Genomic DNA, 17,212 nt, shown 5'->3' with positions numbered 1-17,212 from the left:
TGTTTGAGGCATCAAAAATACATGAATGCAGCAAAATGCTTCTCAAGTTCTTTGGAGGTTGAGAACCTCAGGGTGTCTGAATCAAAGAGTTCTGTACTGCTGCACAGCACAGAGCTCTCAGAGATGGGGAACACAGGGCAGAGCAGAGTGGTGCCTCAGGCAGGGCTTTCAGAAGGACCCATGAAGGTGAGTGCAGGGAATTTGTGTTTCAGTGATCTAGCTAGGGAATTTGGGGTTTGGTTGGGATGTAATAGAGATGTCTAAGTTTCAAGGTAATGTGATGACTAGATAAATTTTTCCATTCCTCAATTCTCCACACTGTTTTCAGAAAGTTTCATCTGTATATTGTGAAATAGTGTATTTCCTTATATTCCTATTATATCTTTGATTCTTTAAGTTAAAAACCAACTTGGGTTACAAATGCTGAATGCTAAAAGTCTGATATATTTCAGGATTTTGCTGGATTTTTTTTTCCTGTGTGTTTTTTTCTCAGTATATATGAAAGGAGTTACATAACTTTTGACTTTAGTGGTTGGCCAATATTTGAGCTCCTCTAGTTTATTTATGTCAGAAATGTTTATACAAAGTGATGTATCTTTGTGTACATTCTTTGTAATCAGAGTACGATTAAACTGAGGTCCTGTTTTCCTGAATGTAGCAGGGAAAAAGACAATAGGAAACAGCTCTTTTGGCAGTAGCCCAACCCTCTCTCTTCCATCAGGGCTGCACTCAGAAAACCCTCACTCCCTTTTTTTTCTCTTTGTGGTAATTCAGGATCATTCTACAAAGTGCTTCACTGATTTGGGGTGTTTTCTTACCTACATTTGTAACGTTTCTGACTGGGCCACACAATTTTGCTAAAACTACATACACACACTTTTGTGTTTGCATCCACATGGCTCAGATTTTTTTTTAATTTGCTTATCTTGTGGCTGGTGCTTGGGAGGCAAATACCTATTTGTCTGTCTCTTCAGTTATATTTCAAACCCATTTTCTTCTCTAGGACTACAAACTGGTTCCATTCCACTCCATTTTCTGCTGGGTTTCTCTGAGGCCATCCAGGAAAACAGGCAGGAAAAGAAGTTTTGGTCTTTCTTATCTTAGATAGTGAAATTTAATGAATATCAGAAGTGTTGTTTAACATTCTAAACTAAGCATTAAGCAGGGGAGGTGCTCACTGCCATGTTCTTAAAGTCTGAGGCAGACAAATCTGCATTTTGCTATACTGAATATTTAACAGCCCTTAGTCCTTCTGGATTTTAGCTTTTCCAGGCTTCTATTGAGAAAGATGTTTGCCTAATCCTGACTATGTATAAAAATAATAATCAGAAGTGGTTATTCTGTGCAAGAGCCAGATTGCATGGTTGTTATCTTAGACTGGCAGTGAAACCCCAGGGGAGCTATTTAATTATGTAAATTAGCATGAAATTAGAAAATTATGTTTACTTTGAATTTTAGGGGGGATGTTTGGTTTTTTCCCCTGCAAAATCAAGAAAAAGCATCATCAAAACATATGGTTTGTTACTATAGCTTTTAGCTAGATTTAGCAATTCCTTCAGGTTCATAAGTAGTTATCTCATCTGTATCTTGCAACAATATCTGTCAAAACTCCCAGCTGTGTAGATGTCTTAATATTCTTCAAAAAGAGAAATTAAGAGAAAGGGATAATAATGTACACAGATGTACAGTGAAGTACAGAGCTGTGAAGTTCCAAAGGTTTTTTTTTTGTTTGTTTGTTTGTTTTAACCAAAAGCAAGTGTCCATTAAAGTCTAGAATTATGGAAGAAAAGTGGATATGTAATTATGTTCATAATCAGAGAGGTACTTTTTGGTACTTAATCTAAATAATGTAAAATATGTAGGTTTTTGAGCAGCATAGAAAACAAGAAAGTTGATAATGTAGGATGTTACTGTGGTCTAGGGAAAAGAGGAGGAACTGAATTTTAAAATAGTGAAATTTGGCATGGCTCGGTTAGAGCTCTGTATTTCTGTTGATGTACACTAGTTGAAAATTGGTTTATGATTTCAAGTTGCATAGAAACAAAGCAAACAAACAAAAAAGTACTGTTATGAAAGCATCCAACTAGGAAAACATTTGGGGAAGAAAAACAGTGAAAACAGCACTCTTTCTAAATTAAATTTACTATTACATTTAATAAAGTTTCTTAGTAGGGAGTTCCTGAAAAATGTGGACTGAAATGTGAAACAAACTGTCAGTGCTCTTTTAGCTGGTGTATATATGTATATATATATATATGGTATATTTACAAGAATAAATGTCTTTATTTTTTTTTTCATTACTTCTAAAGAAGCTTTCTAGAGAAAAAAGAAATATTTCATAACCACCTGGAGGAGGATTTGCTGTGATTGTTTCCAAAGGAGCAGCTTAAGAGTTTCATAAATATCAAAGTTAATAGGCTCCTAGAAAGAAGGAAAATTGCCTGTAGGTGATTTCTACTCATACAGAAACAGCTCTTCTCTGAACTGCAATTTTCTCTAAACTTTCTCCCCAGGCCTGTTGCCTATTACTGTGCTGTCCTGTTCCTACTTCCTTTAGCTGTTTTGAATCAACAGTGGGTAGAGCAATACTTATATGAAATGTACTTGAGGGTGAAACATGATCTCACGAATTACAGAAAATAAACAATATTAAGTGTAGCTTGTGGCTATCGGCAGATCAGAAGGAGTCTAATGGGAACACACTGGCCCTTTGAAAAATGAAACAGCTATGCCACATTGTCATAAAGCCATAGTTATGGCTGGATTTGAAGCAGAGAATATATCTTTCAAAAAGTGGCTTCCAGAAAGAAGTCTGAGAAAGAATTTTTTTTTCATGTATGTAGTAGGAGATGCTTCTCCTTTATTTTTCCTGCTTTTTTATCCCCCTCTTGATGTTAAGGCACTTAATTGATAACTTCTACTAGAAACATAAAATCATTGTTTTCTGCATATGTATATGCCTCATAATGGTCATATTTGGAATAAGAGCTCTTTCCTCTCCTTAAATGAGCAGGAAAACCTTATCATTATTATTACAGAGCTCACAGAATCATGCTTAGGAGAGGACGTGCAGTGTGACAAGACGTGCTAGAAAACTGGGTCTTCCTGTTGGGATTTCGTGACAGGCTTTGAGTCCTGATGGGCTTTCTAGTGCCAGAGCCTTAAAGCAGCCTAAAGGCAGCAGAGCTGATTTGACAGAAAGCAGCAGGAGGCTGAAACAAGACTGAGCAGTGCTGCTTGTTGCACAGGAAGAGTCTGGTGAAAACTGCTGGGGCTCTCCCCATCAGGGCTGAGCCAGTTCCACCCAGGAAGGGCAGGTGAATTGTGATTTATTTCAAAATATTGCACCCACACTTGGGATGCCTGTTACTTCTTTACTCTATTCTTCTTTACTCTTCAATGTTTTGGCAATTTCATTTTATGTGTAGACAGCTGTTCATCATGTTAGATATTTGTATTTCACATTCCTCACGTTTCCTCAATTCTTTGTTGGCGGGGAAGAAACATTCATAAAGTTGTGGCAAGTTTCAGAAGTCTGTTTTCTGAAGTTTTATGTAGGAGCTTTTGTACAAATCCTTATTTTTGAAAGCTAACTCTGGAAGTACATTGTTGCTATTAACACCCCTGGGGGACTAGCTCCCTCTAGAAAATAAATGTATGCTTCCTTAGCAAAGATGATGTTGTAGTCTTGATTGAAGAGTGAGCTCTTAATTCCCTCAGCTGCTGTTTTTTAACAAATCCATCCCAGATTCTCTTTTGCAGGGTGTAGAGTAAAATAAGGGAAAGCATTTTACCTTCTTCAGGCAACAAGTAAGCCTCCCCCTCCCTCCCTCCTTCTGCCCATTCAGCTGCAGTTGAACAAAAAACATCACAGGAAATTAAAGGGAGAAATATAATCCAATATATGTTTCTTCTAATCACTATGTACAATATAAAATAGTACTTAATTCCTAACAGTTCATTCCAAAGTCCCAACAGTTCATTCCAAAGCATGTTTCTTTTCTTTCCCCACTTCACTAGTCTGAAATAATGAGGCAGGAACGAGCCACACAGTGAGGCTGCCTCTGGACTTCTCTCACCCTGCTGTGGCTGTCAACAGCAACATTTCTGTTACCTCTCTCTCCCTGGATTGTGAGGGTCCTTCTCTCCTCTTACTCTCTTTTTATCACTGATTCCTCCCTCCTCCTTGTGTCACTCTTTTGTTTTCTGGATTTTCCAAGAGTTTTTCAGTTTGCCCCACACTGGCAGGATGGAGTCCTACTGTATATTTTGTTCTGCCTGACTGGGGAAGCTGAAATTCAGCAAACCTTGAACTTCTCCAAGTTGCTGTGTGCAACTGAATTGTCTAGAGGGTTAATCATCATTGGATTATTCTGACATTCTTGATGCAAAAATATGCACATTAAAATAATAATGTAATTACAGAATTTGCTTTTAGCATGAATATATTGCTTTTTAGTGACACTGAAATTATTTACTACTCCCAATATTTATATATTGTTTTGACAGATACGCAGTGGGCTATGAATAATTTTAAGGTGGTACAGTTTATTCCATGCTGCTTAAAAGCAAGGATTTCCCCCTCCCCTTTTAACCCATCACATTTTATTATTAATGGACACATTTGAATTGTCAGCTTTCCCAAAACCTTGGTGTATTGGCTGGAATGATCAGATTAATTGCTTAACCATGTCATCACTAACTAGGAGTACTGAACACGCTCTTGCTCTTGCTTTATCTTTTCCCTAGCAGTTCTTCTGGGGTGGTTTTATTATTTATTTTTTATTTCTCCTGTTAGTTTAAATATAAGAAATGCAAGCCAAAATAGCCAGTAATGTGGAAGTGCAGGCTTCCAGGAGCTGTGTGGGCTAAGAGTAAACTTTTGACTTTGTCTGGCGGCAGGATGCTAAGGCAGCTCAGCTGGCAGCTTAATGGTGATTGTCATGAATATTAAATGACAGAACCAAAACAAAACTCCCAGAGAGACACTTATGCACAAATCTTACATAGCAACACAACCAGCTCAGACAGCTGGCTCTCTGTAGGCTTTCCTGAAAGAAAACAGTGCTGAGGCGTATTAGGATGATTTTTATAAACCGGAAAGCCAATTTGTGATGCACTGTTTGAAAGTTAGAGGCCTTAATGATTTATAGCTTGAGGCAAAAATCTGTTTTCTGAAGTAGATAAATAGCAGGTAAATTATATCCATGCTGTTCTCCCTTGGATTAAGTGCTTCATAATATTTTTGGGGTTTTGTGCTGTCTGAAATTGTGTAAATAAATGTGTTCAAGCCTTACTGTGAAAGTTCATACCACCTCCCTGGTGTGCAGGTACAGTCCCACTTTTCCCTCTGAAGTTCCTTTAATCCGTTTTCTGGTTTGATTTAGTTTTTTGTTTTGGTTTGAGTTTCTTCTCTAAAAAAACCCCAACAAACTACCACATTACAGTTCACAGAATAATGAACTACATTTGAGTTTGTTTCTGTTTTGTGATTTGTCCCACACAGGGTAAGAACTTGCAATTCACAGAGTTCCTCCTTTGGCTCCTGTGGTGCAAAGCTACATGTACCTCCTGCTACATGGAAAAAATTGCAAAAGAATTAAAATTCAAGAACCCTGGATTTATTTGAAGTAACACCAACAGAGATCTGGGATGATTCCATTAACAGCACTGCAGTCATGCTGTTTCTAAAAGGATATCTAAAGGTGAGACATTCTCCAGGGTCTAGGCAGTAATCTTTGTTACATCTCTAAGTGGGGGTCAGATCCCTGCACATATCATCCTTGAATTTTGTGGTTATTTAAATTTATACCAGCTTAATATGTGGTTCAGAGATTTCCATGTTCCAAAAGGAATTAACTGAAATAACAGAGTAGGTTTCCTCAGATAACTGCATGTAGGCATGATCCATTTTGTGTTGTTATTATGAGTATAAAAATATAAAGTAAATCTAAACTATTTTTAGATCCAATGAGTCAGTCTAAATGAGTTGATGGAAAAAGATATAAATGAAAGGACAGTCCAGTTTGAGGAAGTTATGGAGAGTAATGCTTTTATATAAACATTCCACAGAATTCATTTGGCTTTCCAAACTCTGTCTATAAATCAAGAAGTGCTTTCCAGTAGCTCATGGAGACTTCTCAAGTGACATGGTGCTAGCTGTCTACTTTTAGTTCAATTCATTGAAAACAGAATATTTTTATATATATATATATGGAGTAAAATGTTAAAAGTATTCATGTAAATAATTAGTGCAGGTGTTCCAGTGATTATTATGTGACTACCAGCAGTGTGCACAATGAAAAATACAAGTGGCCAGCAGATTCCCAACTGTGAAGAAAACACATTCACTGAGATGATTTTTCAGCTAGTACCAAGAAAACCCCTGATTTATTTCCGTTGTTCTTAAATCAAACAGCCTAGTGGAGGGTTTTTTTTAACGGTAACATTAACCAGATACATTTCAAAGACTTAGACTAGCTTATATTTGTGTTTTCACAGACCATGAGGAATTTACACACACTGCCTCCAACAGACCTTGCAATAAAATGAACTACAGTATTGAAGAATAATGGTTTGTAACTATTTTCCTGTGTATTAAAGCTTCCCTTAAACACATATTATTTGGATCAACATGAGATAAACCATACTCACTTCAGCTGAAAGATGAAGCACCATAAAGTGATACCTCTTTGGAGTGAGGAAAGTGAAGTTAGAGTTCCATAAAGTCACATTCTTGATACTAAAGCCATCTTGGTTGGGATCCCAGCAGCCCAAATGTCCAGCCAACATTACCTTCCTCAAGAGGCTGGAAGTCACAGCAGGGATAAAAGTCACAAGGAATTCAAGGAAAACACCAGCTTATTTAACAGCTAGGAAGCCTGTCATTAAGGATGGCAAAGCTGTAGTGAAGCTGAGAACTGTACCTTCATTTTTGTGTCCCAGGTCACCTCTTCTTTGGCTAAACTCCAGCCTTCTTTCTTAAACTGCAATGGGCATCATTTAAAGATAAAATGGGAAAATTATTAAGTTATGGACTGAACAGCAGCAGTCTGATTTGCCATGAATCCAGGCACCTGCAAGGTATCAAAGCCAAAGGCATCATATTTTTGGAAAATGAGACTGAGGTTGTCAAGCAAGGAGGCAGCAGTATGAGCTGTTTAATTCATGCTGATTTCCCCAGAACTGTATCCAAGGAGGATGTCACACTTTCCTGTTCTCAAGTTCAACCTTATCTCTGAAAGCATCAGCAAGTTTCACCTCTTCTGAAAGAGTACTGTCCTATGATTTATTTATAATCTTCTGCTGCTTTTTGTAAGTAGAGTTTCACTCCCCTTTGCTCAGCCTCACATCATTCTATTCCACTAAAGCTGCTGCTTCACATATGAACCTTTCAGCAGCCTGTTTTCTTCCAGCTGCAAGACATGCTAAACTCAAAGGAGACCACTCAGAGGAGTGGGAAGGAATTTATTTTATCTAAATATTAAATAATATTATTTAATGTGTAGAATCACAGAGGCTCAGCACATACCAAACATCCCTGCTAAGCTCATGTTCTTAAAATCCTTTCAAGTTCACTAAAATTGATAGGTTGGTCTTTTGCACACATTAATTCTGAGAGTTTTTCAGATATCCCTACAAGCTCATTTCTGCCTATCATTTTTGTTGTGTCTGGGTGTTATTTGTTACCTGTTCAGTTTAAGAAATGCATGGAATACAACATGTTTTAAAAGACTGTAAGAGTGTTGCCTTTGTGTAAATTGCTGGATCTGTCTGTTGTGTATCTCAGGTGTACATTTGTCTTTGTGTAATATGAAAATACTTCACAAATCCCTTGAAAGTCCTACTGCCCTATTCTTAAAAAGTCTTGCATCTAATTTAAAGTACAGAGCACGATTAAACAATAAATAAGGAAAAATCCTTGAAATGCCTGAGGCACTTCCAAGACATGTTAACTAAGAATGTAATCTCAATTTAAACATGTAATCCCCTTTGATTGCCACTTTTGCCTTGAGTATACTTAGGTGTGCTGCACAGTTCAGAATGAACACTTCGCTTTTTTGTGGAACAATATTCATTCTTATTAGTAAAGTTCTCAGGAGTTTTGCTCAAACTTAAAAATTAATAAAGGGATAAATGTAATGAATAATTTTGAGTTTACCTGGACTTTTATCTCCAGCATAAAATAAAGGCTTTGGAGCCACAGGCCTCAAGGAGGCAAATAACCTTCTTGATCTGCCATGGTTATTTTGAACCAGTTATCAGTCCAATCTATAATGTGACCCTCCAGGCAGTGAATTGCTTGGTAACTAAAATCTGTGTATCCAACACAAATGATTTTAGAATCCCTGCAAAGTGTAGCACAGAATGAGGCACCAGGAAGTTTTCAGTCATCATCTAATTCTGTCTGCCCAAACTGGCTGAAACAAGTGCTACATTTAAGGATTTTTTTTTTTTTCCATTCAGAGATTTTGTTGTCTACAAAAGAAGGGTGAAAGCTCTAAGTTTCAGCTCTACATTCAGACATTCCTACTAGCTTGGGCCTGGCTCGATTCAATTCATGTGTTTGACTCTTTGTGCGCCACTATCTGAGTTGTCATAATCTTTAAAGCCCCAGGAGATATGCTGAGATGTGGATTAAAATTTTCACAATGCAAGGGTTTAGATTCAAGTGTTTTTCAAAGCTTTATCTGCTGCCTTTGCACAGTATGGGAAAACTTTCAGCAAAATCTAGAAGGTAAAATACAGACCCTGGGACAGTGATTTCTTTTCATTTTTCAGAAAGGTTTCTTTAAGTAGAGGGAAAATTAGGTCATATTTTGATTTCTCTTGGCTGGCTTATCTCCAAGATGGCCTGCACCCAGTTTCTTCTAAACTTTTCACTTCTCAGAAGGATAATATCTTATGTCAGAATGATAAAGAGTCATGTCAAGAAGTACTGCAGAACATGGTAAGCTGAACATTCATCAACAGTACAAAATTTCTGATGGCAACAGCTACAAATAACTTACAGGAAACATTAAAAGAAATTGTTTATTCAATAATACTTCCTGTGGCTCTGCAGTTCATCCAGGTGCACAAGCTCTATTTTTCACAGAACATTAATCTCTGTTTCTCTTAGTTTGGATTTCTCATCAACAGATTACCCAAGCCAAGATTTAAGTGTAAGTTTTGTAAACAAGTAAATCAGGACTCACACTTTCTACTGAAGAAAAAAAGCTAAACCAGAAGGTGTTATGTAAAGCCCAACAGATGGATAAGGGTACAAGTTTATATTGTTATCATTGGCCATATCTGACAGAAGCAAAAATAGGAAGCACTGCTATCAGACCTGCTCTGCCAGATCTACCATGCCAGTATAAATTGTCCCAGTAGCACACCAAGATAAATTCTCATTTCCCACCTATTCTATTTCCTGGGTTAGGTTTTTTTTGGACATGCCAAGGTCAAAATCATGCCTAGGCTATTAAGAGTACTTCTAGCAGTGATGCCACCTCTCATATACCTAGGTCTTTGACACTCTGACTGACTATAGAGGGGGAAAAAAAACAGTTTTTGATACAGCACTGATTTTTCTACCCAGGCATACAGATACATTGTACATTGTAATTGTCTGAACTGGCACTCACAGACAGAGCCCTGAGTGAAGTGCTACAAATCAAAAAGTTTTGTGATTTTTTGTTTGTTTCAAAGCATTCACTGACAAGTACCAGTTTGTTTGAAAACTGATATTCTGTATACCGTGTAAATAGCTTTCAGCTTATAGATTCATGAGCATTTTTATGAATATTACTTCTATTCAGAAGTACAAATGTGTCATATAAATTGCATGGTTTGTGTATCTTTTCCTGTATGAACAGGAAAACATTATGCAAAGGAATAAGTGGATGATGGGTAACAAAGTGTGGGATTGTCATCACTTACGTCAGTTCTGGGATTTCAAGATATCCAGTGTTCATCTGAAAATATGCAAATACTAATCAGAGCTGCTTAGCACATCTTCCTGATGTGCAGCTGAATCCTTCTGAATGGCAGCTTTTTCACTCACATAAGCAGTCAGATTTTTTTTTTTTTTTTCACTTTTTTTCCTTTCAGTTCAACCAGATTGGCTGAAAAATTAGCATTGGGCTTCCTAAGTGGATCTTTCCACATCTCTTCCATTTTCTCTTGAGCAAATGCAAATATATTGAGCCCATTTCAGATAAATAGATTCATCCAAAAGAGGCAGAATACATATGTGAAAGTCACCTAAACCATTTTTTCTTGTTCTACAGGTTTTTGGGAGTCATACAAAGGAAAACTACAGCAATGTAGTATCTTCCCAAACTATCATTTGTTGAGTGTACTGCCTGATAGTGGTTTTGAAAGAACAATAAAAGGAGGTGATTTACAAACTATTTTGAGTCTTCTTCCATTCCAAAGCACCATCCTTAAACAGATAAGCATCCACTTTTAATTTTTACTGAAACATGCAAGTCTGGCAGGTTGGACAAGTGCAGTCTGAACTGTGATCCCACATTGACTCCTACACTGATGTTGTGATGAATTCACAGCCAGTGAATTCAGATAACAAAGTTAGTAGCCTAAGCTTCAGTTTTCAAAGGATCACAAAGCCTTTTCAGCAGAAGAAAACTAATACAAAACCTGATTTAAGTCAATGAAAGTCTCACATTTTGGCAAAGGGCCACAAGATAGTGGTGTCCATATACACATTCTGGAAAGAAAAGAAGTAACTTTATGTATTATCCTAAATCCTTGGAAAACTCTCAGCTGCTCAATCTACAGGATTCCGAGCCCCTGCATTCCAGCAGGTGGTCTTGTTTAGGCAATAACTGATAACACTTTCTTAGGAGAATTTCTCTTCACTGCACCCTCTACAACTGAAAAAAAAAAAAAAAAAAAAAAAAGAAAAAAAAAAGGGAATACTCTGATTTGCATTTCATAAACTTTTTACTGAATTTTTGTTGCTTATACTTGCAGTCTAAATGCTTCGCTTGTTAATAAGAGAAGTCCTTCTTAAAGTAGGGATAATAGAACTTATCCTGTCACAAATGTGTTAGGGTCAGTGAGGGACTATTGAAAAGAGTTGCCGGGTGGGAAACACCAACTCGCATTATGAATCATCTAGATAAGTGAGCCCATCTGTTAATTCTTAACATTCTGAAGAGTAAGCTATTATGCAATACTAAAGGAAGGCAATTCTTGGTGCAGTAATTCATTAAAACCTTAGACCTAAGTTAGCAAGATCCATGCTGGATGCACACAGCAAAACTAATGACATTTGCAATGTTATCTGGAGGCAGCAAGCAAATTAAAAAGAAATTCTAGACTCTCCAAAAGAGGTGTGGAGTAGGAGGGCTACAGCAGGGCTCTGCACAGCTTGCTTGTTTTGAGTGCAGTTTATAGATCATGAGGGCACCTGTTTTACTGGAATAATACAGACATCAGGGAAATGCAGCTGCCTGAACAAAGAAGCCATAGCAGACAGTTTGCTTTTAAGCAAAATAAATTTCAGGCCATTGGCAAGTAAAACAACCTTAGACATAAAATAGTGTTGTTGAATTAATACTAAAAGAAATACTGTGGTACTCTGACTGCATTTTTAAAAAGCAGTCAGTGAAAACGTGTTAAGGATGTATCCACTTAAAGCCTCATTGTTGTAACACTTCTGTTGAGTGGGAACCCCAAGTGAAATAGCCTAGGAAGTGATTAAATGTGAAACCTTTGTTTCCAAATGGAAATAAAACCAAAAAGAAAATTTTTTGTACTCTAAGTGCACTCAGTTGTGATAACCTTGTCTTTAATAACAGAAAAGAAGGACTAAAGCATCTCCCTCAGACAAGGGGAGAGCAGGCTGGATTTGTGAGGATCAAGCAGAGGTTTTATATCACCATTTCCTGGTGCAACAGGAGCACTTCCTCACTGAAAAGAACCTGAAATTTAGTACAAGCAGAAGCTGAGTTACCTGCTTTGACATCAGCGAAGGTGATTTCATAGGGAGAACAGGAAAAGCAGGGAGAGAACACGAACACTCAGTGGGGATGAGCTGCAATTGAGCCTACAAGGGAATTCTTTTTTGAAATGCAGCTGGATATCGTGATCCCAGATGAAGCAAGGATTTCTAAAGTAATCACAGCAGCACAACTACTGAAGCTGCCCCATCAGGAAGCAAAAAACTAGTAGGCACTGAAAAATTATTTGTGAAATGTTGGCAAACAACCAACCACCATAACCACCAAACCCACATGCATTCCCACACAGACAACGCGTATCATCAAGGAGCAAACTCCCAGCTGCTGTTGGTCTCTAATCAAAAGGTCAGCAGTAATAATAATAAACAGTAATAACAAAAAATAATTATCTGAAGCAATAGTAATTTCTTAGATGCTGATTTATTTTTTCTGAGAGCACCATCCAACAGTGGGGGGGCCCATGGGGTCCCTCCTGCAAATGAAGTCGTCTAATGGTGAGACACAAAACAAATCTAGAATAAAATCTGTAACACTGTGAAAGAATGGGCAAATACACAGAAACAGGTTTTCTAGTTATTCAACTGTCAGGCAGCTGTCCCCTGCAAACTAGAAGGTGGAGAATCATCTAATAAAATCTTCCCTTCATAGAAAATTACCAAAATGCTTAAGAAATAGAACAATAATACAGAATCCTATTTTTGTTATGTCTGTATTATTAATACAGAATTGGGAGAAGCTCCTTAGTTTTTCCCATATCAATCAAAATGGTGACAGTGACAGATAAATCCACACATGGGACAATTCACATTCTACTTAAGTTAGTGAAAGTCAGGGGTTAGCAGCAATTTTTATGGCTCAGGCTTTTACGGTTCTCTTGTTGCTGAAAGACTGTCAGGGAAATGCCATAAAGGGGGTCTGCTTTCACCCTGCAGGATCTGCAGTTCTGTATCAGGTTAAGAGGAAGAGGAACATGGCACTGCACACTTGATTAAAACAGCACTGATGAAGCCAGGGTAAGAACAAAGAAAAACTAAGAGACATAAAAAATGAGAGCTGAGATTGTTAATATAAAAATGCTAACAACATTCACAGGACACTAAACTGCTATAATAAACTTGTGCTGTAAGAGTATTTGGCAAACGGTGGGCTATGACTTCCTCTTTTTGTCAGAGAAAGATTGAAGGAAGGTAGAAGGAAATCATCATAATCTAATATAGATGGCATCTTTGATAATTATTTTTAAAAAGTAAAGTGTCATTTATCCAAACCTAATATAATAGTCTTATTTAAAATGTCACAGTAATCCTCATGGGGGGAAAAAAGATTTATTTTTCTTGGTTTACAGCTGTAGGCTTTGCAGAAACACTCCACAGTAACTGCATTTGCGGAGACTGAGTGGCTTTATATCCAGTATTCTCAAAGCCATCAAATATTAAACCCCATAATGCTTTTTAAAATGTAAGCCTCTATTGCACCTGTCTGCACTCGTGATACCTACAGTCATATGAAGCACAGAGAACTGATGTTAGCTTGTCCAAATAATTCATCTACACTTTTCCAAGGAGTGGGAAACAACTTGGGATTTACAAAAAGACCAGTCATATTTCAATTATTAAAAGCCTTTTTCTCTCTTATAAGGAATGTAATTTTACATTATACACTTCTTAACAGAGAAATCCTGGCAAAAAGAACTTGCAGGTTAAATAATTCCTGTAATTCCCAGCAAACAGCCCAGGTGGATGACACTACTACAGATCTGTTTGTTTCCTCTATGCTATGTGTGTGCACACACACATATTTTCTGAGCAGAGAACTGACTCATGATAGCTAATTGTAGTAATGAACTCCACAACACAGGGAATTAATTTAATATTCTGCTGTGCCTCTCCCCAGGCATTCTCTAGGCACAAAAATGTTCCTCAAAACTCATCCTTAATGCTGAAATGTGGCTGATCTTCAGGTTTAAAGTCCAGATTGGGACTGCCATCCTCATTCAGAATTCGCCGAGAAGTGTAGCCAACAATTGGATATTTGGCTTTGTAAACATTATTGAAGATGTCATCCAGGGACTTCAGTTCCTCCTCTGTGAGTCCTGTCTAAAGGAAACAGGGAAATCAAGGTCCTGTCTCAAAGAAATAAAAATAGAGATATTTACATGCTTTTTGGTGGTTGGTTTTTTGTTTTGTTTTGGTTTTTTGTTTTTTGTTGTTGTCGTGGTGGTTGTTGTTGTTTTGGTTTTTTGGGGTTTTTTTAAATGAATACTGTAAACCTTAAGGTCAGCTTTTGGGTTTGCACTGCAGAGCATGAGGGACAAAATTGATAGTACAGCCTGTAATTGTATTCTTTCCATTCAAATTCAGCCTTGACAAAACTTTAAGGTATTCAGGTCAAACAAGCAACAGCCCACCACCAGAGCCAGCATTCCCTGCCAGGTCAGGATACACCAAACCAATTGACAAAGAAAGTGATTTACTGTCTTTGTGAGCATCTTTTTGAACAGCAGGTGATTTCCCTTTTACATGCTTACAGAAGTTGTATTGATTCCACAAATGAAAAACTTTCCTCTTGAAGGCTGTTAGCACCTTTCATGACCAGTAAATGTATTTTATGTATCTAAAGAGAACTAATGCATTTTGATTTTAAATATGTGAATCAACTTATATAAATACAATTTAAAGTGATGAGTAAAGACTCATCATTTTGCATAATAATAAAAATTTGCAAAGTGGAATTAAACCAATGACCCATTTTCTTACTGTGTCATGTGTAAGATCTGCTGGATCCAGAGACATCTTTGCAACTCCTCTTGTTGAGTCTTTTCCAGCCAAAGCATTGTATGGGGCTCCTTTTCCATAAAATTCTGTCAGATTAAAAAAAAAAAATAAATAAAATCCAGTGGTGATCTGACAATGTACAGGGTATGTTCAGCCTCTACCAGCCTGTGAACTGAATGTCACTGAACTGAGAGCAACAACTCAAGTGTATGACTCTTCTTCCCAGAACTGACTTTGGATTTCCTACTTTTTGGGATTATACAGCTGTTGAACTTCCTATACTGCATTCTTAAAATTTACCTATTATTTAGGGAGTTGTGCTTTGCATTCTCACGAGACATCTGTAGACTGCAGAATTTGGAAGCCTGGTGTAATTTAAGATTTGATGATCAGCCAACCCAAATTAAAGGAGTTCAAATTAAAACATTTGTAGTTCTCAGGGAAGGTACAAACAGCACGGGGTGTGGACACCAGCACAGAGGGAAAAGAAGGAGTTGCAGCAGTGTTGATATTGTACTGGGGGCACATCCACGTTAGCTTTGATCTGCTCAGCTCTTGTACCCAGGGCAATAAAATAAAAGCTGTAGCTTCCATGTGGCTTGACCCCACATCTGGACTCAGGGATCTGAGAAGTGTCTCCCAGTTTTCATCAGCAGTGCCCAAGCTACCTGGACAGCACTGGCTTGTCTGGCTGCATGTTGTGATCTCAGACCAGTGTAAGGTCTAGACAAACCTTAGTAGGGGAGCTGTCAGAGGAGGAAAATCAGGTTTCTTAGAAGAGGAAAAAGTGTATCTTTTTGTTGCAATTGATCTGCAGGCTTCCAATGCACTGGGAATATTTAAAAACAAATGTCTGAATAATAACATGAAAGCAAAGTAGAGAGCAAAGGAGAAGCACACTGACCTTTTCCAGAGGTGACATCAAACACTACTCCCTTCACTGCCAGGTAGATGGGCTGTCCTTCCTGGAGGGAAAGCCATCAACACATCCTCAGCACTTGAGCACAGGCAAAAAGCAGTTAGTTTTAGCTGTGAAATCCACATGCTCTCAGGACACAAATTCTTATTTGTACATTTACTCTTGTTATACCACCATACACATTCCCACATTGACACTTCTTGCTTGTGCTTTAAACTGCCCCTAATATTCTTTGAGGATTCAACCATAAGCAATGAGAGAATATTTTTAATCTAAACAACCATAGAATACGTGTCCCTTTTGCAAGTCACCTCTTGTCTGCACACTGGTCTGCTTGAAGATCATCAGCTGCATCTTTCTATGCCTAATGCAGATGGATATTGCCCAAAATAAAAGGGTGTGTGGCCAACAGCATTATTCGATTAAGAAACAAAGGTAAATACATAAACACATGTAAATCTAATCTGCTGGCATCTGTTTCACTTAATAAGCCAGCGCTTCTGCTTTGTGTTTCATACATAAGATGTAATTTTAGTCAGACATTGGCTGGTCTCTTCAAAGTACCTGGAGAAGACCCTGAGAAGGTCAGACAGCAAGTGTTTGAAAAGAGAAGCAGATGTGTATTAACGCAGGACTCCGTTTTGAGTCTGGAGTCCTGCTGAGGCCTCTGAGTCACAGGAAGCTAAACCCTCCTAAGTTAAAACTGTCTTGTTCATTTTGATAATCTTGTTGTGGGTTGTTTGTTTGTTTGTTTTTTAAAAGTCTAAGTATATGGTTTAATGAATTACTGAGAGAAAATTAACTCTGGCTGCAGCTCAGGGCAGTGTGGAGCTCTCTGGCAGGAGCCCTTGCCGAGCAGGGGCGAGTACAATGAGCACAGGGCACCGGTTATGGGGCTGTGCCCTGACCAGCCCCGGCAGCGGCGGCCGGAGCGCGGGGCACAGGCCGGGCACACACCTCTGCCTGCCAACCCCCCCACAAACTGCTGCCCGAGAGAAGCAAGAGACGCCCAGAAGGCCGGGCAGGAGGGATGGCGGGGCAGCCCAGCAGCCCAGCACGACAACCCCGGGCCCCGCGGCGCCTGCAGGGCACCGAGCCCGGGGCAGGCGGCGCCGCCGGGGCTGTGCGGGCCCGGCCCGGCCCTACCTGGTGCCCGTCGTATCTGGCCAGCTCGGGCTCGGTGAAGAGCCGCACGGGGGCCTCGGCCGGCGGCCTGAAGCGCAGCTGGGGCTCGGCGCAGGCGGCGGGAGGCGGCAGGAGGAGCAGCAGGAGCAGCAGGGGCAGCAGCAGGCCGGGCAGAGGGAGCCGGGCCCGGGCCGCAGAGCCCGCCATGGCGCGGAGCGCGCACCGCCCCCGGCCCGGCCCGGCCCGGCAGGGAATGGGGTGGGACTGGAGTTAAAGGAACCCTTCGGAGCCCTTAGGAACAGCCGCCAAGGCTCGCACAGCGCTGAGGGGAATGAGGGGGCTCAGCCTGGGGAAAAGGAGGCTCTGCGGGGAGCTTGTCCCGCCCCACGGCCTGGAAAGGGCCGCAGCCAAGGCGGGCCCGC

The 17,212-nt window shown here is 39.2% G+C and overlaps 1 protein-coding gene and 1 long non-coding RNA gene across 2 annotated transcripts in view; one reads left to right on the top strand and one right to left on the bottom strand.

The window, feature by feature from the left end:
- LOC310906817 overlaps positions 1-10,918 on the top strand; it is a 53,512-nt gene extending 42,594 nt beyond the window's left edge. Inside the window, exons 4-6 of the long non-coding RNA XR_014589483.1 lie at positions 5,507-5,705; positions 6,502-6,574; positions 10,275-10,918. This is a non-coding gene — a long non-coding RNA (uncharacterized lncRNA). The remainder of the gene's footprint in view (positions 1-5,506; positions 5,706-6,501; positions 6,575-10,274) is intronic.
- A 1,455-nt stretch (positions 10,919-12,373) lies between these two features.
- NENF (neudesin neurotrophic factor) lies at positions 12,374-17,149 on the bottom strand. The gene is made up of 4 exons (XM_083856357.1): positions 16,812-17,149; positions 15,651-15,711; positions 14,729-14,832; positions 12,374-14,068 (listed from the first exon to the last, which is right to left on the bottom strand). Exons 1-4 carry the CDS (start codon positions 16,995-16,997, stop codon positions 13,892-13,894), a joined length of 528 nt encoding a protein of 175 aa, XP_083712483.1. The 5' UTR covers positions 16,998-17,149; the 3' UTR covers positions 12,374-13,891.
- Positions 17,150-17,212: the final 63 nt, after the last annotated feature.

Source organism: Zosterops lateralis (assembly GCF_965231275.1).
Source record: "Zosterops lateralis genome assembly, chromosome: 3".
Classification (NCBI taxonomy): Eukaryota; Metazoa; Chordata; class Aves; order Passeriformes; family Zosteropidae; genus Zosterops; species Zosterops lateralis.
This window is presented reverse-complemented; position numbering and strand designations above follow the sequence as displayed.